The sequence below is a fragment of the Myzus persicae genome, unplaced genomic scaffold (genome assembly GCF_001856785.1).
Source record: "Myzus persicae strain clone G006 unplaced genomic scaffold, MPER_G0061.0, whole genome shotgun sequence".
NCBI classification, from domain to species: domain Eukaryota; kingdom Metazoa; phylum Arthropoda; class Insecta; order Hemiptera; family Aphididae; genus Myzus; species Myzus persicae.
The window spans coordinates 353970-376063 of NW_019102013.1; the positions used below are offsets into that span (position 1 = coordinate 353970).

The window sequence follows — 22094 nt, forward strand, 5'->3', positions numbered from 1 at the left end:
ATAATTTTGATAATAATATGTACCAAGCCACCAAGATAAAACCAAAAAAAATCGGGAATATGAATACAACTAAACTTGGTTAATATGGTGTGTTAAGTTTTAAATTTTTCGAGATTGAAACAATAAAAAAAACGAATCAGTGAATTAATTTTGTTTGTTTATCTGTTGTATTAATATATTATAGTAAATATGAACGGCATAATATTTAATTTGGAATAGATATAGTTAATAGTTTTCAAAATTCCCACGTTTATTTTGTATGTCAAAGACGATAGACAACGCGTTCATGGACAATTTAATCAGCAAAATCATGGAGGAAGCGATTTAATGCTGCGCCATTCGTGCATTCCATGCTGCGCGCCGGTGAACTGGCGCATCCCCACTCCAACGCCTGTTCCCCCCGGAATCGATGATGTTTTGTTATTCTTCGAGAACACGGACAAGATGGCCGATTAGGTTAAACGATAGTTTTTTAACGTTCTCATGTCGATAACTCGTCGTTGTGCGCTTTTAAAATTAAATGTTATACGAAAAATCCGAGTGTACATCGCCGGCGATCAAGTGTTACGTTCGACAAAGGCCGAGGCCGCTGCAATCAGATTTCCTGTGCTCAATAAACCGACACGTTCGTAATGTTTACGTTCCAGGTACATGTACAAATTTAATTATTTACTTGACATTTACTCGAATATTCGTGGGTTTCCAGTATGTAGTTGGTTTGAAAAAACTGTCCAACGTCAAGACAAGTCCGTCAGTATTTGCTTGGAACTCGGTGGTCCCCCGGCACCGGTGTTTGAGATGCAATTTTTCATCTGACGAACACTGAAATGGCGGTATTTTCATTTTAACACTAAATTCACCTTTGCTTATCACTTGTTTCCCGGTTTACGACGTTTCCCAAACATTGTCTACCTGTCCACTTAAGTTTTCCACTCGTGTTTAAAGTTCCGTCCGGGTTTAATAGGCCAGTGGCCACAAACTATTCAACCTATGTGCCTCATTGTTTTGGTCCTAACACCATCAATTAGTAAATGTTGCGAACATGATACTGTAAGATTTTCGTGTGATGAAAAGTATTTTAGAACTCGTTTTTTTTAACATTTCAGTTTTGGATTATTCATGACGATATTTTTTAATAACTCAAATAATCCATCTGTTTATCAAAACATTAATTTATTTATATCAGTATTTGATTTGGTACAATTTTTCATTTTTTACGCCATTCTATGTTAACAATTCTAGGTTTTTATTTATCTCACGTGCATTTTACCCATTTCTTTTGAGTTTTCAATGTAATATTTATTTACATTATAAACTTCATAAATGACAATAGTATAACACAGTAAGTTATTCTCATAGCAACTAATGGTTTTTTTTAACCTCAAGTAGGCTTTGTTATATGTATACATACATACTATTTGGTTATTGATAGTTATATTCCAGCTACTTTATATTTTAATTGTTTAAAAATAAATACCGTCATATACTGACATTTCTATAAGTACCCCAAAACAACAGTGTCTTCATGACTAAAGTGAAATATTTCAATTATATTAGCTCATGAAATGTTTTGAAGTTAGTGATTAATTTTTGAGTGTCCTAAAAAAAATTATTTTATTTTTATCATCCATGTTACTATTAATCTCAATTTTAATAAGTTCTCATGAAGTAACTTTGGAAAATTTATGAAACTTCCATACAGAGCGTTGATATTCAAATGCATGTTGGTACTTTATCCTTTTTTAAAGATAAAAATATTTACACCTATAAATTGAAGTAGGTAGCGAGAGTTAGTACTAAACATTTTTATGATATGGTTTTTTTGATACAATAACTGATAATATTTTTTTTTTAATTTACATAATTATATATTTAATACCAAATGTACACTATAATATATCCAGACTGTATAATAAAAATAATATTATTTAGATAACAGTTTAATTGACAAGTGATAAAAAAAATTACCATGTAGGTAATAGGTATTTCATTGTTATTGATAACATAAGGATTACTTTTATTTTTCAAGTTATTTTAACATTTTTGTCCTGTATCCAACTGATTAGATAAAGATTAGACTAATTTGATACAATTTTCGATATTATTTATACAATTATGTTGAGGTGTATGTATTCAAAGAAATTTAACAGCGTTCAAGGCAGTTTATAAATTATTAATTAGGTTCATGAAACCTTATCCATAGGTCACATTAAACTTATTGTTTTTGTGCATGGACTTTTTTAATATCAGTTAAATCTAGTCTAACATGTTATAGAATCATTGCATACATTTCTATGAATTCCGAGTTTTTGAGGTTACTTTTATTAATTGATAGTGCTTTCTGGACAGTATTCGATAATGGTAACAGTAATAATAATATAAACACTATGCAGGGATACAAACGTCATCGAATGACATATTATGTAAATTAGGCATTTTGTCGCTTTCCCGCCAAAAATAAACTGTAATTTGATACGTTTTTTGTTTAACATCCTTTAGCAACCGATCACATTTCGGCAAGGAACTTTTTCTGTATGAATATAATATTTTTTTCACAATATGTCAGGTATATCGATAGTCGGTACCGGCCACACGATGTCTGCCGACCATTTTTCGCCTACCGACCGACCTACTCACAATTTAGCGAAGAAAAATTGGAATGGAAATAGTTGCAAGCGATCCTATATTACGAAGGATAAGAGTAGACGTGTGAGCTCGCCAAAAAATGTAAAGACTACAAACATCAATGCGATGTTTGCCGTCGACATTTTTTTCTCAACGTCCATTTCCACTTTTGTCGGCGAAAGATCGTTGCACGTGGTCAGACATAGAAACGATATCTCGCGAATCGAATACACGGATTTCGAAGTTTTCAACGCCACTAACTTACTATTACGCAAACAAAAATAATAATAATAACAATAACAATCGGCCATGATACTATGATAGTAGCCCGTAATAAGCTGATATATCTTATATGACCGTTGCTGCAGCGGTAGTGGTGGTGGGGTGCGGTGCCGTGCCGTCGTATCACGCGAGTCCCGCCGAACTCGGGAGCGCGCGCGCACACACCACAGGCGCGTGTTGTGTAGTTCGACGGTGCGTCCCACTGTCGTGCCCCCGATGGGCGATAATCCATGGTAGGCCGTCGGCGGATTCCGTTGCGTTTTGTGGGTGGGAGGTAGCCACGCTAGGCGGGACACGCCGCCCTACCCACCGGTGCGCGTAAAAATACTGCATTTGGTGCGTGCGGGCGCGCGCCTTTTCGATACACGACCGCGACGACGACGACGGTGATAATAATAATGTGAATGTGATACACGTTTGCCTGGTCTGCATCCCGGGGTGTAGACGAGCGCGCATGCGCGTCAGCGTTAGGCACATTGCAGCACTGCTATTGCACCAACGTGTGTAAGCGTGTTCGCGATGCCAAAATTACCCGGTCGCGAGCGTTACGACTCACGATTTACGAATTTCCAGCGTAAAAAACGATCAAGGTTTTTCAAAGCTGATTATTATCACGTCTGTAATTTGAAACTGACGAAATTCCATTGAAATTGTCAACATCTAAAGGATTATTGGTTGTTTGATGTTAACATTTAAATACAATTATACCATAGTATTTTACTAGACCCCGGGATTGAAAATTCACAGATTTTGTTTTTATAAAATTGTAAATTTTTTATTATTTTTATACCACAATGACCCATTTAGGTGTTTAACGTTGATAATAAATTCTATGCATATTAATTGAAATTGTATAATAGTTTTTTTAGCACAATAGTGGGTACGGAATGCTCTGGTCGCAGTGATAGTGGTTTCTTATTGTCGTATACTCGTATTATTATAATACCGCTCTCACCGTGCCGCCGCTTTGTTGGCGGATGCGCACGCGTGCCGCCGCCGGCCGGCCTCCATTCCCCCCAAGCACCCTATCAAGGGCCCCCCGTGTAAAACCGCCGCCGTGGCCTTGCCAGTTGCCACGGTATAGCAGTAGCAACTCGACGCCGCGCGGACGCGTTCTCGCTCTCGCTTACCACCTCTCCGCCCTACCAATGCCCGTCATCAAACTGTAGTCAATAATAATATAAATAATAAAATTATTATGAGCGCTGCCCCCCACTGGATTGTGTTTGACAGAAATAATTGATGCGCCGCAAAAAATAAGAATATATTGATATTCGCTGTCTGCGATTTAATGGTATTCCAAACACGACTATTATTATCGTAGTCATATTTTTATTGGCATTATTTTGTCATTGTTATCAACTGATAATCGAGATCGGTGTATTGGAGTATTTTTATTAGCTTTTTTATTTTTTTGATTCGACCATTGACTTGTGCTTTCTCTATCATCCCCTCTCCCTCTCACACACTATTTATCTTTCTATTTTGCCAATCCTCTCGAATGATATTATATATCTTTCTATTTTAAGAAGTTTATCTGTATAAACGTTTATATACGTAGATGGACTAGACAACATTTATTTTTGTCTTATAAACGGTTTTTTATTAATTTCCCGCCAAAAAATATTTTTTCACGAATCTATTATGTTAATATTTTATTGACAATTGTTAATAGGTTACTAGTCAACAATTAACTATTGGTAAACCTTAAATTACATATAGCCTACTTAAAATAATATTTGAAAACTTACCTTTTGAACCAATTTAATGTAATAAATAATAATATTATTAATTAGTATTAGTTCACTCTTCCAACTAAAACTATTGATTGAATAACTTTTTAGTGTACGCTACATATTAATTATTTTTATGAGATTTAAGACATTCGAGAATTTCAAATTACACTCGTTTTGACTTTTTATTAAACAGCATACGATTAATACCTAATGTTAAACAACAGTTAATACCACCTTTCATTTAATACTGTTTTCAATGATAATTTTTTTTCATAAATTTAAATATTTAAAAAAAAATATGGATTTTATTGAATACTTGACATAATTTCATGAATATGTCGTATTTTTAAATGTTAATATATAATGTATTTTCTTTTGTATTGACTAGCTAACAGAGTTAGAAAAAACCTAATTGTTGCTTATCAAATACCTGAGTTAGTTAATTTTTTATACACACGATATCAATGAATTATATACGTACATAATTAGTGCTGCTTTTGAACCAGAAAATAAGTTAACAGTGTATTTTAGTAAAAGTTTCTTTTCTGAAATTATATTATTTTTTTAAATTGTAATTGTATGAATAATATGTAATTCATAAAAAATTATTAATGTATTTGTTTATCACTATAAGTTTATTAATTTAATATAGGTATACAATAATAAAGATAATAGGTAACATATAATAACTATTGTCTACTGTAAGTTAATTTGATAACTTCCAAATGACCGGTATTAACTCAACATTAATAGTTATTTGTAACTCTACATTTTTTAAGAAGTATATTTAATGAAGATTTTAATTTTTAGGATAGAGCTAAAGTGAGTTGGTAATGGAATCGGATGGTAACGTCAGGACACCGGGAAGCGCCGCTTACTTTCTTGTAGGTTCGAGTCGCGTGCCATGTGGTCCAGCTGTCTCTGGCCAGTTGACCATTCCTGTCGGACGTCCTGTGTCCAATCAGGATGTATCAGGACCCAGTCTCATCGTTCAGATGACACCATCCCGCAGTCAAACACAAGATCACCATGCACGTGCCACTGTGGTGCGTACTACCAATCAACCAGTGACTATGCACCGTTTCCCTTTGCAACTCAATCATGCCAGCGCCAATCATATACTATCACCAAATCAACACTTCAAACAAATACCAGTTTATCAGGTAATAATTAAAACTTTTTATCTCTTTTACACAATTGTATTATTTCAGTTTATTTATTTATTATTAACAGAGAAATGCCAGTTCCATTCAAATGGAATCGGTTCGAAAAAACGTTTTTGTTTCAACTCAAGTCGCCTCACCGCAACTACCTTACAGCCGAGTAGGCTTAACACCTCATATGTTAATGACATATATGCCACCTCGTAATCGTCAATCAAATAACCAACGATCCCGTGTTGTGCCAGTAAACCGGCCTAAGTATGTTTAAATAACTGTTATATTTATATTTTTTTAAATAACTATCGGATTTAGTTAAATATTATTTTTTTTTTCTTAGTCCTATGTTAAGACGAGATCATTGCCCTAGTGATGATGAATTATTGGAAGTAACTGAACATAGGCCAGTATATGATGCAAAAAAACCTGCAGAGGTTGGTAATTTGTCATTTATTCATCTTTTAATTAAGATATAATACTAAATTGAAAATAATCAATAAATGAACATTATTTTCAGTTAATTAAAGTGGAACACAACTATTGCATTTTTCCAAGAGTGTCACCTCAACGGACAAGTCAAATCAATGGTTTGACATCAACGATAAATGTTACTTCTGGTCAGTCATGTATAGTATCACCTACAGTTTCACAGAAACAGCCACAAACCCAATATAATGTTGTAAATAATAATAATAAAGGTAAATTAAAATATTTAAAAGAGCTCTATCAATACTAATAATAAAAGTTATTTAATTGATTCTTATTTAATAAATGATATATTTTTATTTGCTTGTCGTAATTTAGTTATCCAAAAGTCAGTAAGTATTCCAAATAATGTGCCAATACCAACGTCTGAATCCTTACAATCATTGCAATCTTTGCAATCATTGGTAAAGCATGAACCACAAGTTCAAGTGGAAAGTGAATTAAGCGCTAGTGATCATGATCTCGATGGCCAAGGTGAAGAAACTGATACTGCACCGGAGGCTGTTGCCGAAGGCAAAGATAATATTAAGTCAGAAGAACCTGCAGTAACAAGATGTATCTGGTAAGTTTTTTAACCTCCAAACTATTCTTTGAGTGACTAAGATTACTACTTAGTCTGAGGATAATTCTAGATTTTCATAAACTTTCTTTTATGAATACTAAGATTAAGTTAGTTATCTCTTGTATAGTAGAAAATATAATATTTTTTTTTCACATTTGATTTATACCAAGAACTTCAGTATTTTGCTTTTTATATATTAATTTTGTAACATTCAATAACATTGTAAAATGAACATTAAAATAACTTATGGTTTTATTATTGATTAAATTGCACAACAAACAGTTACTGTTAAACATTATTTACTATGAATGAATTTCTCATAGAAATGTCTCTGCTGGTTAACTTCTCATCCAAAATAATATGCTGCACTATTTTAATCATTATTGCATTTACATTTTACATATTATGTGTTAATGTTTTATGGAAAATTATACTAATTATTATTTTAGATTAAAATTTTGCATCAAACGTGTATAGAATTAAATTTTATACATAATAATATTCCAATTATAGTTCATTTTGGAGATAAAAAGCAAAGATTGGTTAATTGGAATTACTGAAGATAAAAGCTATATTACCCACCTGTAAAATGGCAACAACACACTAGGGAGGAGACATTGTCTTACCTAAATTTTGCTGTTTATTATTTTGTTTTTTTTTTTATTTTATTAATATTTAAAACTTCTATTTTAGTGAAATGGAACATGATGATGGTTTTATGATAAGCTGTGACAAATGCTTGTGAGTATTTTTGATGATGTGTGTGTGTTATTTTAATTGATTAAAAATAAATTAAATATGATTATATAGAGTTTGGCAACATGTTGACTGTGTATTGGAGAGTAGAAATAATCTGCCTGAAGAATATTTGTGTGAACGTTGTTCCCCCAGACCTTTTAATAAAGAAGCAGCTGCAGCTCTACAACATATGAAATTGGCTAAAAGGATAGCAATGGCTTCAGCCTCACATTTACGACACTCAAGTGACTCTGATCTTTCTTCAGAACTAGGTAATTTAGTTTTCAATATTTTTTATTTATTAAATCATATTTATGTCTTATTGCATTAGACCGTTATTTAAGCTAATATACTGAGTGTAACAGAAAAACTTGCCGAATTAAATATATTTAACTGTTGTAATTTAATAGTTAAGCATTTTTTTTTTTCATTCTAAACTTTTTTTTGGAAAAATTCAAAATAACCAATTTCTAAATCTAATTTTAAGCCAAATTTTGATGGTGAAAACTTAATGAACGTCAAGTATTTTTTTGGAATTAATTGGTTTTTAAAATGTAATAACTTTTTCAAAATTTCCTGAAGAGAATATTTCTTAAATTATTTCTTGTTTTTATAATTTTTGTCATACATTTACCTTATACTCTGGTTGGCGAGAACACTACTCCTTCGCGTATTTAAATAAACAAGCTCTTCAGTTGTGTGCTCAAATTTCTCCTTCTCTTATTACCACTTTGAATTCTCCACTTCTGTAGTGGTGGTGGTCAGCGTTTGGGCTGCACATATAATGGTGAGAGTTTTAGTTATCGCCCAGTAGCATTCACTCACCAGCCGGAGTATAGTATCAATTTTTGTTAGGTTAGGTTAGGTTTGCCTAGTCTTAATGTTACGCCCTGGATAATGTATAAATAAATATTCACAGACAACTGTGTCCATTTCAGACATAAGACAAAAAGCATTTGTTAGGTTCAAGTGGGTGAAAAGCGGAAATCTCGTGCTATACAGTGAACAAAAGTTACTTACAAAATTTGAATAATATACTTGAACAGTTAAACTTATTGATAGTTTTTATAAATTTATTGTCTTACACAAAATACTGATAGATATCTGATATGGTGAATATCTATTAGATGAGTTACTCCCATATTATTCTTTTAATCAATTAGGTGAATCTAGATATTGAAAATGCCAAAAACAGTTCATTATAGTAGAATTACCTTAATAATATCTATAAAGACATTTTATTAAGAGGTGATAACAGAGACGTGACACAAAATAGTACTTGTGGCTCTTGAAAAAGTTTTGGGTGAATTATAGCTATCAATATTGAATTTGAATCTATTCCAACCCTTGCCATAGAGTCCTTTGAATATTATACAATTAAATAATATGTATTAAGTAAAATATAAAAGTATTTTTATCCTATATAAACAGTACTTGTGATTTCTAGCTAAGTTGTGTTTTCTCGTATTTTTATGTTATTTTCTACATACTCAATTTTTTTTATTATTATAATTTTCAGATATGCCAATAGAGCGAAACAATATTCAAAATAAAAGAAAAAAATATAAAAGCAGACAAAAAAACACTCCTAAACGAAAGTCAAATGGTTTGCCATCATCTCAAATGAAACAACGTCGCAAAAGTGGTCCGTCACCTGGCCCGAGGAAAAAAGGTTCAATGACTCCTGAAAAGAAGGCATTGGCTGAAGAGCGGAAGAAAATGTTAATTAAACGTAAAGAAATGCTATTGGAAAAAAAACGAATGGCAGCAATGGATAAAAAAAAGAAAGTAATCCAAGAAAAGAAAATAATTCAAAAAAAGAAGGTAAATTATTCATTAAAACTTTTAACAAACAAATGTATTTAGATGATTTATACGTTATAATTATTTATAGACAATTGATTATTCTTCTGATGATGAGCCAAAAATATTTAAAGCTGACAAACCGAACAAACAGCACACTAAATCTAATATTGAACAACCTGTTGATCAGTTACGAAACTGGATTGATAAATATGAAGAAGCCGTTACTAATCATTATTCTCAAGAATTGCGTGCTCGTTTATCAGCAATTAAACCAAATGGCAGTGTAACAACTGGCGAACTTCGTACTCCAGTAAAAATTCCCATTAGTAGGACAAAAATGTCCTTACTCCCTAGTGGGATAAAAGTGTGTATATTATATTAGTTTTATTTTTTAATATTGTATTTATCATTGAATAGATTTATGTTAAATTATGAATTATTTTTAATAGATGTTAGTTAGTAGTTCAGTATTGACTAACAATCAGCCAATAGTTGAAGTTCGAGGAAAATTTACTTGGACTGGCTCATTAGCATACAAAGATCCAATACCCAATCGAACAGACCCTTATGTATTTTTTTATGTGGTTCGATTTTCTACGGACTGTGATATAGAGGTCTGTGTTGATTGTCGCACATATGGTAATGACGCACGTTTTGTTCGACGCTCATGTAAACCAAATGCAGAGGTAAAATAATTGTATAATTAATTATCAAAACATTTTTTAACTTTTTTTTTTTTTTAGCTAAAACATTATATTGAAAAAGGTTCTATTCATTTGTACATAGTGGCAAATCGGTATATTGATAAAAATACTGAAATTACCATTAATCATCAGGCTGCAGTTCCAGTTAAACGATGTAATTGTGGAGATCCGTCAACATGTACAGCTTCTATAAGCCCAATACCTCCTGTAACAACACCTCCTATTCCTGTTGTACCTAAAAGTTCTTCTTCCTCACCATTGATAGACCCAACTGTTAGCAATTCTTCAGACGATGAAAACAAACCTCAGCGAAACAAAAGAACCAGACAACAAAGAAATATGAAGAAACCAAATAAAAAAATGATTAAAAGACCTTTACCTAAGGTTGAAACACCACCTCCACCTCCACCACCGCCTTTACCCCCACTACTACCATCACCTCTCACACCTGTTAAAAGTAAAGAACCTAATGGACCAGGTAGGCCCAAAAGTCCTGTCAAAAAAGTGGAAACGAGTCCTGAGCCTGACCATAAATCAAATAACAATGATAATAAACTGGTTAAAAGATTAAATGAGATGGTAATACATTTTTAATATTGTAACAATTAGATATTTACTAACCAATATTTAATTTTTTAGTCAAGGGAAGAGAGAAAGATGGTAGCTATTATGAAAGCTTTTGAAAGAATGGAAAAAAAAGAAGCTCGGAAACAAGAATCGAGGTCGCATAAAGATACAGATTCCTTCAATAATTCTTCACCCCATAATCTGAATAGAAACAGAGTTCGAAAAAGTGTTGTGAAGTAAGTACATTTTACTTTTTGAGTGAATAAGTTTTTTCTACTATAATGTTAGGCAAATATTTAGTAAAATATGTCTTACTATATCATTATGTATTGATCATCATTTACACTTGGGTAATTTAATGTCTTATTGGCTAATTATTATTGTATTAAATTTCAAGTTAAATGCTTTCAGTATTATGAGCATAGGAATAATTACTGGGGCTTAGTCCCCTCAGTTTTTAATCACGTTTTTAGTTTAAAATATCAATTATCTGGGTCTTTGCTGCTGGTACAATTTTAGCCTCCCCAGAAAAATGTTCTTATTTGTGCCTATGACTATGGGCGTATTTATATATACCCAGACATATCGGTGACCCACAGGCTATGGGTTTATGTATATGCTTTGTTAGTTATTTGCTACAGAAAAATACTACAAATATGAAATACTATAGTGACCTAGTAATCAGTACAGATTGGTAAAAATGTAAATAATTATGTAGCAATGTTAGTGTTTTATTAAACAATTTGCATGTGTTTATTTTTTTTTTAAGGAGGAAACAACGGTCATCTAATAAGAACAGTCGCTCCAAACAGTCAACAAGAACAAACAGACCCCAACGTAGAGCAGCTGCAATTTCATCTCGTTCTTACAATAGTTCATCAGATGAAGATGACAATAACAATGATGATGATGATGATGATGAGGACAGAAAAGGTCGTTTGCTGTCCAAAAAACGTGTTCAGAACCGTTGTAAATTTTCGGTGCGCTTCCAACATAGGCCATCTCTTTCATCTATTCCTCGGTCTATGTTACGGCGATCACCACACAGTAGTCTACTTAATACTCCCATTAAGATGGATAGTGAAGAAGCTAGTGGTAGTGAAGGAACTCCTCCAACCCCGTTATCTAACACATGTATGTTAGTAGCTGCTGCAGTAGGACCACTTGCTCCTGGCTTCAAATTTCCCAATACTAAAAAAGTAACATCCCATTATTAATTTATAGTTATTTTTCTTATTATTTAAAACTATAATGTATTTATTGTTTATATTTTGTTTAGGATTTTGTTAACTCGTGGGTGAAATCTGAAGGAAACTCTCCAACTGGAAGTGAAGACTTCAAACTAGGCGAATCGGGTTGTGCAAAAAAAAGATGGCTACAACAAGCTATTAGTGAACAAGGTATAAATTATTTTAAAGTTGTAATTCAGAAATAATATTATCTAAGTATATTTTATTTATTATGAATTTGAACCATTGATATTATTTTTAGATTCAGGCGGAGGAATTAGTAATGGAGATCAACAAGTAGGCCCATTGAAAAAACGACGAATGGCACGAGAATCTATGTCTGATTGTCCTTCACCAACGGTTCCTGGTTCAGGACATATGAATTTCGCTGATGATGATGTTATTGAAGATGAAGAAGTAGAGCAAGCATCTCGTAATATTGCTTCTATTGACTCCAAATTAGCCATATTCGAAGTAAATAATAAAATATTTTTCTGTTTGAAAATTAAACATTTACTTATTTCATTTTGTTTTTTTGTATTCAGAATAAGAGTATACCATTAATTGATTTGCAAAAGTCGTCTAACACAGTAGCATTAGTTGAATCATTTTTGGGAGAATTTAAACCTGATGATGAAAGTGCAACAGAACCTGTTACACAAGACAAGTCTAATGTAAAAATAATGGTTGACATCAAGAACGAACCAGTTGATGATCCTCAGCCAACCCAAGAAACTTTAATCAATAAGATAAATAACTCAATATCCATAAAAAATGAAAATAAAGTTTCAAATGAAGTCACTGATCAACCAGATACTTCTGATGTCTGTCCACCAGTTAATAAACCTAATGAGACTGCAAAAGAATCTATTGAAGAATGTGTTATACCTGTCGTAGAACAACCACCTTCTTCCCCTCCCCCACCTCCTCCACCACCACCACCGCCAGTCAAGCGAAAGGTAAGATTGTCTTATAATTACAATCTTGTCTAATAACCTTATTAATTATGCATTAAAAATTATGTATTTTTCAGCTTTCGTTATCTGAGTACAGAAGACGGAAAGAATCACAAGCAACCGTCGCCAAAGAAAAGGATGTTGAATCTGGAATCAGTGATACTCGGCCATCGCCATCTGTATCTCCTAATACGACTCTTGCCGCTTATGAAGAGATTACTCAACAAGTCATAGCCAAATCCCTTGAATTGGAATCAAAGTTGGCATTGCAATCCACTCCATCTCTTTTTGAAACAACTATATCCAAAGAAGAACCAAAACAATGGGAAAATCTAAATGATAGGTTGAGGAGACAATTTGGAGTCAACATCACTGAAGACTTACCTAAAAGACATCCAAGGTTGTCACCTCCACCTGAATACACACCTACAGCTATTGAGTCTTCACGATGTAAGAATTTTGATATGAACTATTAAATTATAACGTTTCAAAGAAAAAAATTTAGTTTATAAGAATAAAATGATTTTTATAAATTAATACACACAATTTAAAATTATAAAATCAATTACAGAAGTTCTAGGCTGAGTGAGTGCTAATTGTTAATATTGAATTTTCGCACCTCTCATAACTCTTGTTCGGTTTCAAATTTAACACTTATAATATAATACATTTTGCTGTAAAATAGAAAATAATTCTAAGACTAAAAACAAGGTTCAATTTTTTAAGAATACTCTTTTGAAAAAAAAAACATAATAAATGTACCGATTTCCAGTTAATAATTTTTACTTAAATGTTGACCATTTTTTGGCCATCTATTTTCTTTCAACGTAATTTGCTATAATTATTCATTCAACCTCTGTTGTATCACATTTTTTTTCACCATCTTAGTAATAATAATAATTTTATATTATATAGAAATAAACATAAATACGTAGATAAATGTTAAATTTATAAAAATTGCTTGTTTCAGATTCATATTATCATCGCTCAGATGAGCAACTCTATTCGTGCGGGAAAGAGGATTTATTGTTACCATCAGCCGCTGTCCATGACAATGGCCCTCCAAAGCTTTTTAGTCCTCCATCACAAGCTTATTTTTCAACTATGTTTTTTAGACAGCCGCCACCCCCGCCACCTCCACCGCCACCCCCTGTATGATTTACTGTTGTATCTCACAACAAATGCAATACACATTACACACCAATAAATATTTATAATGTTAATTGATTAAAAAAAAATTAATGTATAGATTATTTTTTAAATCAAACTCAACTAAAATTAATATATATTTTTTCTTCTAAAATGTAAATAAAAATAAAAACACCAACATAGTGTTTTTGTGTAAATAGGTTTATTTTTTTCCTTCCATTGTCTTTTTGTTGAAATTTCATTGCTTTCAATTGAAATGAAACGGTACAATTAAGTTAATTACTTTTATAATAATTATTTATAATTTTATAAAAAAAAATTAAAAATTATAAAAAATTTGTTACATATTAATATTTAAATGATCAGATGCTTTAAAAAATGTAATATATTTTAATTATTAGAACGCTGTTTTTACATTTTGAATACTATTAATTCAAATTATTGATAAGTGAATAAGTCTAAAGAAATTTATAATATACATTTATTTCTTTTTTATGTTTGTATATTTAGTTATTTAATGACGAATGTTATTTAAAAAAATTTATTATTATGATTATTATGTATAAATACAGATATTTTTTGAATAAAAATATATAAGTAAAAATTATAAATATGATGATAGATATATATTATTACTGTAAAATAAATTGTTTAGATTGTAAAGTTTAATATTTTTGTGCAAATTTTAATATTAATAAAAAAAGCGTTTTGAAAAATTTAATTATGATGTGTCTTCCAAATTCTGAGCTGATCAATGAGTATTGTTTTCAAAATGATGTTTTTGAATTTTGCTTGCACTTAAAATGTTTTTATTACTATTATTTATTATTAATTGCACTTATTATTTCATTACACTCATGATTAAAGATATACTCACATATTATTATCATTGATTTTATAATGAACTATGTATCAATGATATTTATATAATATCTTTAAACGTTTATAGATTTGAGATCTTTTAAATTTAATACAAGTTGTTATTGTATCTAAATTTAAATACCTATTAAATATACATCTTGTGCTCGACAGTGTTCAGAAAAAATATTTGACTTAAAATGGTACAAGCTAGTTGGTATAGCAGTACCTACGGTAAATGTGATTTATTATGTGCATGCAATATGCACTTTATAATATACAGTAGAAATTGGTTATAATGACTAATGAGTTTCAAGGGAAAATTATTAAACAAAAATGTTAAAAATAAACATGATTTCTACTTTTTAGAGTTAATTCAAAGTCTTCTATTTATTTTTGTATTTCATGCTTTTTCTCGTTACAACCGATATCTCGTTCTATGCGGTTAGAACGAGCATTCGTTGTAACCGATTAGAAGCGTGAAATAAATAGAAGACTTTGAATTAACTCTAAAAAGTATAAATCACGTTTATTTATAACAATTTTGTTTAATAATTTTAAAAAACTTAAATAATACTTTATATATTGTTATAATTCAATGAACAAATAGTAAGCGCCAACCTCTTTGATTTGAAAAGTTGTAATAAAATTTATTTGTTATGTCTTATCATATTGACTTAATGTACAATCCATGGCGATTGTCAAAGTGGTTGCGGCATTTAAAGTTTCTAACATTCCGGTTAGCAAAGAAGACCCGAATAAGAAATGTACTTCGTCACTTACGGTTTATTTTCATAATAAATCACAATATTTTCAGACTAGAGTTCAGTTGTAGGTATCTGATTTGTTCTGCAGTGCACACACAATATCACGGATTCCACCATGACCCCAAAGAGTCGGTGTTTAAAATAATTGAGTTTGTTTTCATATACTTTTGGTGGTTAAATTTAATTTTTATACTTCAAATAAATATTTAATTTGTCGATTCTTAGGATTACAACGTACAGTTTTAATGTAATCTTCGAAAGCAAAATATTTTTGAGTGAGAGCACGTCCTCGGTTAGTAAGGATTTCCAACTTCGCTGGGTCCCATATGGGCCAAGACAGTTCCACATGCATGCACTTGAAGCTTAAGACCTCACCCATCCGATGTAGGTAGAACTGGAAGCACCCGTTCCCCTCCATTACCTGCATCAGGCGAGTGGTATCTTGAGGAGGCATGGGCCCCGTTACCGCCAAAAGACGGTTCCCTGATGTATACACATAGCATTTCTACCCAAAATGTATTTTTGTGAAATACGTTTGGGAACCATGTACAAAATATTTTGCCTATTCTTATCATTATAAATTATAATTCAAGAGATAATAATAAAACATACTATATAATATCTCCACTAGGTATATTTGACTAGGTGTTTCAAATTATAATACAAGTATTATACTATAATAGTATTGCACTTATAATAAGTAAAATAAAGTCTCAAAAGAGTTTTTCATAAAAACATATCGTTATTTTTAAATATCTAAAAATGCTACAAAAAATAAATTATAATATAAGTACATGTCAAGTTTTAAAAAAATCTGGTCCCAAAAAATCACATTCTTAAGTATAAGTCCGGTTTTTAAAAATCATATTATTCAAAGAAACAGTTTTGACAAAAATGTGCTTACTAATTTCATAGGAATTTTTTTCATGTATTTAATTGAGTCCTGTAATTTTTAAACGTTTTAGTATTTTTTTGTGTTTTTGGAATTTTTGTAGTATTATTACTAGCACTGTTAATTTTGATCCGTCTGTATTGTGTCTTTAAGTATTGGTAAAAATATATAAATTATGGACGTACCTTATAAAATTGTCAATTGAAATGAGAATGGAAAGATTCACAATTGTTGGTTGTTCTGTGTTGTGTCGTTGCAAGTGAAGCCCACATACTTGGCGGAAAGTTCGAATTTTCATCAACATGATTTTCTAAGATATAATCGGCATACCTAAAATATTTGCCATCGTCAGGGATGTCTGACAATCAAATGAAAAACAATCCGATACTTCCAAAGGGGATCCAAAAATATTAAACCAAAAATGTGTTTTAACAAATCATTTATTTGTATGTACTGTTGTAGTAGGTATACCTATACGTGTAACGTGTTGTTCATAAATTAAAACCATTGGTTTCCAAACTTTTTGGCAAATACGGGAATCGTACCTATTTCGTTTTTGGCGGGAAAAGGCCATGGCGGAAATGGCTAATATTATTTTGGTGGAAAAGGGAATCTCCCGCTTGAGGAGGGTCCGCGCAGCCCATCCGGTGATACCCAGTTGAGCGTGGTCGTTAATAGGGAAACAAATTAAAATGTTTACTTTTTTTATGTTTGAGTAGTTTACTTGTTTACTAAGCTAACTGACCCGGCAAACGCTGTCTTAATAATATGTAATGATATGTGATTGAAAACCAATAAAAGATTTTAATTTATGAATATTTATCAAATGTTCAAATGTATTTTATTTTTTAATAATACCTCCTATTCTATGGTACCAAGTTTCAACGTCGCTCCTATTTTCGTGCTCAACAGTGTTGTTTTTTGCTGTGCATACTACTTACGTCTGAAATAATTATCAGTAGGTAAGTTGCGTCCCACAAAAAAGGTTCGAAAAGGGACATAACCTATTTCCGTCCCGGCCTACTTTATTGGGCAATGGGCAGCCACGTTGCTTCCTTACAAAAATGAAGCTTAGGCATAGCATACATTACAATACTTACAAACAGTTTGTTTCACCTAACCGATTCTTCGTTCTGGCATCCGACGAGGACAAGGCAATTGAACTCGACGTCAGGGGCGATGCTCCTGCCGCAATCGACGAATCCATTATCCCCACTCAACATGACAATTTCAGGGCTCCGCCATTTTATGTCCAAGACATTAAGAACTTCTCCGCCTCTAAAAACACATTAATCCAACTTACTGGCCAAAATGTGTTCACATGTATAAATCACCATCTTCTTATTTGATTGACCACCCTCAAGGACATGAATATTTTAATATGATCGCACAGCACCTAATGGAAACCGATGCGTGTTTCCACACTTTCATGCCATCAATATATTGGCCTTTCAAAATCGTCATAAGAAATCTGCACCACTCGACCCTCACCTCAAACATATCTGATGCTCTCGATGAACTAGGTCACTCCTCGTAAATGTCACTAAAAACGGCCGTTTCCGCTCTTTTTCGTGGACCTCAAACCCATTACTAATAACAAAGAAGTATTAAGTCTTTCATCACTCATCAATATTGCACACTAAAAGTCAAGTTAAATTACCACAAAGGACCAACAATAGTGGTCAACCTCGGCGTAAAAACTGTCGGACCTACGGACATATCGCTAAATACTGCCACCATCCCTCCCGTTGTGTAAAATGTGGGGGAGGTCACTCCTCAGACATTTGCACCAAAGAAAGAAGCAGCTCAGCCATGTGCGCCCTTTGCGCGGGTGACCACACCTCAAACTACAAAAGATGTCCAAAATATAAAGCACTACTTAAACATCGCAAATTTACTTTTTCAATTCGATGAAATCCGAACACTGTACATGTAATATTCTCAAACCATCACCTCACCCTCTCAGAGCCTTCTCCGCTTCCGTCGCTAATCCAAATAATACTTCGCTATCGAATAATTCCACTAGCGATCACTATTTTTTCAAAAATGTATTTATGAACTTTCTTCACTAATTAATCCCCTCGTTTCACTCCTTACACCCATATTATTACCAACTATGTAATATTCACCGATAACTTTTTCTGTTTATTTGAATTTCACTATTTTGTATTTAATATTAAACACTTTCGTCGAGCTGTAATAGTTGTGTCCAAGCTAATAGAAAAAAAAATTGTAAGAGTGTAAATGCTGATAATATTTCTTTGTTATAGTCGCAGACAATTTACACATACTTTTCTACTTCATAATATGAACAATATGATTGCAAGGCATAATATTTATAGACGTAACTCGGTCACGACTTTAATGGCAGGTAATAATAATAATATGGTTGAGTTGAGTCCCCACAACGGGACGCAAGTCACCTGCTGAATTTATTTCCTGTAAAAATTACCTGTTTTGAGGGTATTGTCCGAGTTGCGGTCGCAATAGACGAATTGCGGTCTTAATAATATTGAAGGTAAAATTAACGTCTTAATTGCTGTCAGTATCCGGTTAACGATTAATGGTTACACTACGTTTTTGGATTGACTTTTCTCCCTCCAGATGAAGTGGGAAATGTGTTTTTAGATTTAATCGCCGAACAACCTATAGATTCAAGAGTTACTGAATTTAGTGACTATTTAGTCGATAATTATATTGGCAATGAATAATGATGCTACTTTTCCAACCACACTCTGGGCAGCTTTGAACAATGATGTTTGGAGAACGAATAATGGAAGTGAAGCGTTCAATTCAAAGTTCAAAACTGAGAACCAATCGCCACATCCCAACATATTTGAATTTTTGAAATTTTTTTTTTTTTTCCTTTATTATTAAATACACAATCTGTACCTCGTGAGTCCAACAAGAGTATTAGCTAAAATATAAAAAAACAAAATAACATGAATAACATGATAAAAGCAGCCACCCAGTGATGACACTTATAAATTGAGATTATACATTAAGTTTTCTCATAGAAACATCTATCATCTATATATATATATTTTTTTTTTTTAATTATGATATTAAATCAGCATATCACGGCACCGGTTGCGTTTTAAACGCCTAGGAGGATTTCCCGGAATAACATTTGATGAGAGTGTTTTGACTAACGGATTTGAATGTGTTGCAAGCCTATTATGAAATCTTTAAAATAATAATCAAAATAAAATAATTTTGAAATGTGTCAAAAATATTCAGATTGATACATATTCAAAAATCAATTCAGTATATTTGGAAACTAATAAAAAAAGCGAGAGCATAAATCATAAATTTACTAAAAATAAAATACAACAGTATTTGAAAAAACAAATTGACTCGCTGACATTTGTGAAATGTGTATCATACAAATATGAACCGGTTTAATATTACAAATGTAAATATATAAATATTTTAAAACCTAATAATTATTAATCATATTTTTTTACCGCAACTAGGATTTTTACCTATTTTGATCATTTACCTGTTTTTATCACAACCGCAACTCAGATTTTTTTTTTTACCTGTTATAATCTTGACCGCAACTCGGTATCAAACTATCAACCGTTTTGAGGACACAAGTAACAGTATGCAGCCGTTTTTGGGGTTCCTATTGTTTGATTGCAACCGTGCTTAATCGGGTTGGGTAAAAGGTCGAACGTGACCACTAGACCCTCTGCACACTGCAAGTGTGGTGGAGAGTAATGACAATCATGACCAGTTTACTGCTTGTCCGACCATTTTTACTTGAACGTCAAGATATCCTCCAATAGGTATTTTGTAAAATAGGTGTCCTGAACTTCCTTCGAAAACCGGACCATAGGACCTTATGTCAGGCATGTCCATTGTCCGCCGTAACCGGAGATTGACGAAGGCGTGTGCGAATTGCGAAGGTCGTCTCTCAGAACCGTCCAGTTCCGCAGACAGCGAATCAGAGTATGTACGCAATATGCTCAGCTTTGTCTGCAACGCAAAGGCAGTTCACATAGCGCGAGCAACCCGCCGGTAATGCTAAATGCAACCATGCCAGTGTCATGGTATAGGTCGGACGGACCTTTAAGTTTTCATCGACCAAGAACTAAAAAGGATATAACCTTTACAGATTTTGTTCCTCGATCGGTAGATCGCATTTACGCAGGATTAGCCAATGCGTCCTCGACGCTTCGGTTAATGTACACTCACAGGGCGCAAATGGGGAAGTTCAATGGGAGGGGGGCTTCAACCGTATCATTTTTTAATCAAAGATTATAAGCTTGGGCTTTGAGTTTTGAACCTAGTTATTCTGTGATATTTTATTCACCTACGATTCCGTCGTACAGGTATACCAAAAAACTGTTATACTCAACTGTTCGACCTTGTACATTTTCTTGTACAAAACAATCTATCTATACACCAGCCAATGCATATGTGTGATGATAGTGGATTGTAGATTCAAAAACCACCGATTTTACGAATATGTCAGATTATTCATTGAGAGTAGTATTAACCATGTCCAATGCGCTGAACTAACTTTTTAAAATTTTTTTGTTGAATACATATTATGCCATAAATCATAAAATTAAAAACTAACAAGTACATATTTTAAATTCTGCATTTTCTAGTGTGGAGGACGGAAATAGGTACACCCTAACTGTTAGCTCATGAAGTGTTTGTACTTACGCCGAAATACACTGAGCATTGTACATTTAAATAAACCCAATCTACCAGCCATTGGTCCACATTGCTATACTTACTTGTCACTGAAGTACACTAAACCAAAATAAAAGTGCTTTATTTTATAATTGTTTATTTTTCTTGGAACAATTCCGGACAGTCTGGTAGTTCAGATTGCCTTATAATATTATAAACCTATATTGGCTGAAAACACAATCTTGTATAATAGAAATTATTCAAAGGTATATCTTTTAAATCTGATTAATTCTGAATGGTTTAACATTATTTCTGTTTTAGGAAGTTGAAAAATCATGAAATAATGGTTTGGGCACAGGTGGTGCAGAACATATAATCGACATATTATACTAACAAATCATTTCACATGTATGACGATAAAATACAAAAATTAACTGTTCATTTTATTTATAGTTTGTATATGAAGAGAGAGGAAAGCTCAATAAAAATAATACAAAAAAGAAACGGTTAAAAAATATTATTTATAACTATAACTAGGTAATACTGAAAAATTTCAATGGACAATTAGAATGTCTTTAACAACAAAAGTTATACAATTTAACAAGATGAAATGTAAGGTCAAACTATTGTTACAATTGAAAAAAATAATAATACTGGTACATTTTTTGCATACTATCAAGTTAACAAATGTAGTGGTTTTGTTTATTGCCATATTTTAAGGATTTTAGGTGTATAATCGACCCTAGGAAACTTAAGATTTAAATTATATCTATTTGAAAGATTTCCAAATAAACAAAAAATTTAAGCATTATGGGCATGTTGAATAGTGTCGAGCCAAAAATTATATTATTGCTTTATTAGATAACAATAATTTGAATTTTTATAGATTTAAATTACCGAGAGTAGATCATACTAGCTAATTTAGCATAT

At 32.2% G+C, this 22094-nt stretch overlaps 1 protein-coding gene across 2 annotated transcripts; it reads left to right on the forward strand.

Annotated features, from left to right (window-relative positions):
• Window positions 1-412: 412 nt before the first annotated feature.
• Window positions 413-14089, forward strand: LOC111030992. Of its 2 annotated transcripts, XM_022310745.1 has the most exons (20): window positions 413-647; window positions 707-833; window positions 5454-5806; window positions 5877-6064; window positions 6144-6237; window positions 6321-6501; window positions 6608-6851; window positions 7545-7592; window positions 7662-7861; window positions 9109-9413; window positions 9484-9759; window positions 9845-10081; window positions 10139-10678; window positions 10739-10902; window positions 11436-11865; window positions 11946-12066; window positions 12158-12369; window positions 12441-12854; window positions 12929-13301; window positions 13822-14009. In XM_022310745.1, exons 3-20 carry the CDS (start codon window positions 5477-5479, stop codon window positions 14007-14009), a joined length of 4545 nt encoding a protein of 1514 aa, XP_022166437.1. In that variant the 5' UTR covers window positions 413-647; window positions 707-833; window positions 5454-5476. The 2 variants fall into 2 exon arrangements, with proteins under 2 accessions (XP_022166437.1, XP_022166436.1); XM_022310744.1 differs by lacking the exon at window positions 707-833 and having other exon boundaries at window positions 13822-14089.
• Window positions 14090-22094: the final 8005 nt, after the last annotated feature.

What these genes read in the sequence shown, in the direction of transcription:
- LOC111030992 (XM_022310744.1), top strand. Translation starts at nt 5,477, where the DNA reads ATGGAATCGGATGGTAACGTCAGGACACCGGGAAGCGCCGCTTACTTT. An exon ending in AAATAATTCAAAAAAAGAAG is followed by an intron (nt 9,414 to 9,483) that starts GTAAATTATTCA and finishes AATTATTTATAG; the next exon opens with ACAATTGATTATTCTTCTGA. An exon ending in AATTTCCCAATACTAAAAAA is followed by an intron (nt 11,866 to 11,945) that starts GTAACATCCCAT and finishes TATTTTGTTTAG; the next exon opens with GATTTTGTTAACTCGTGGGT.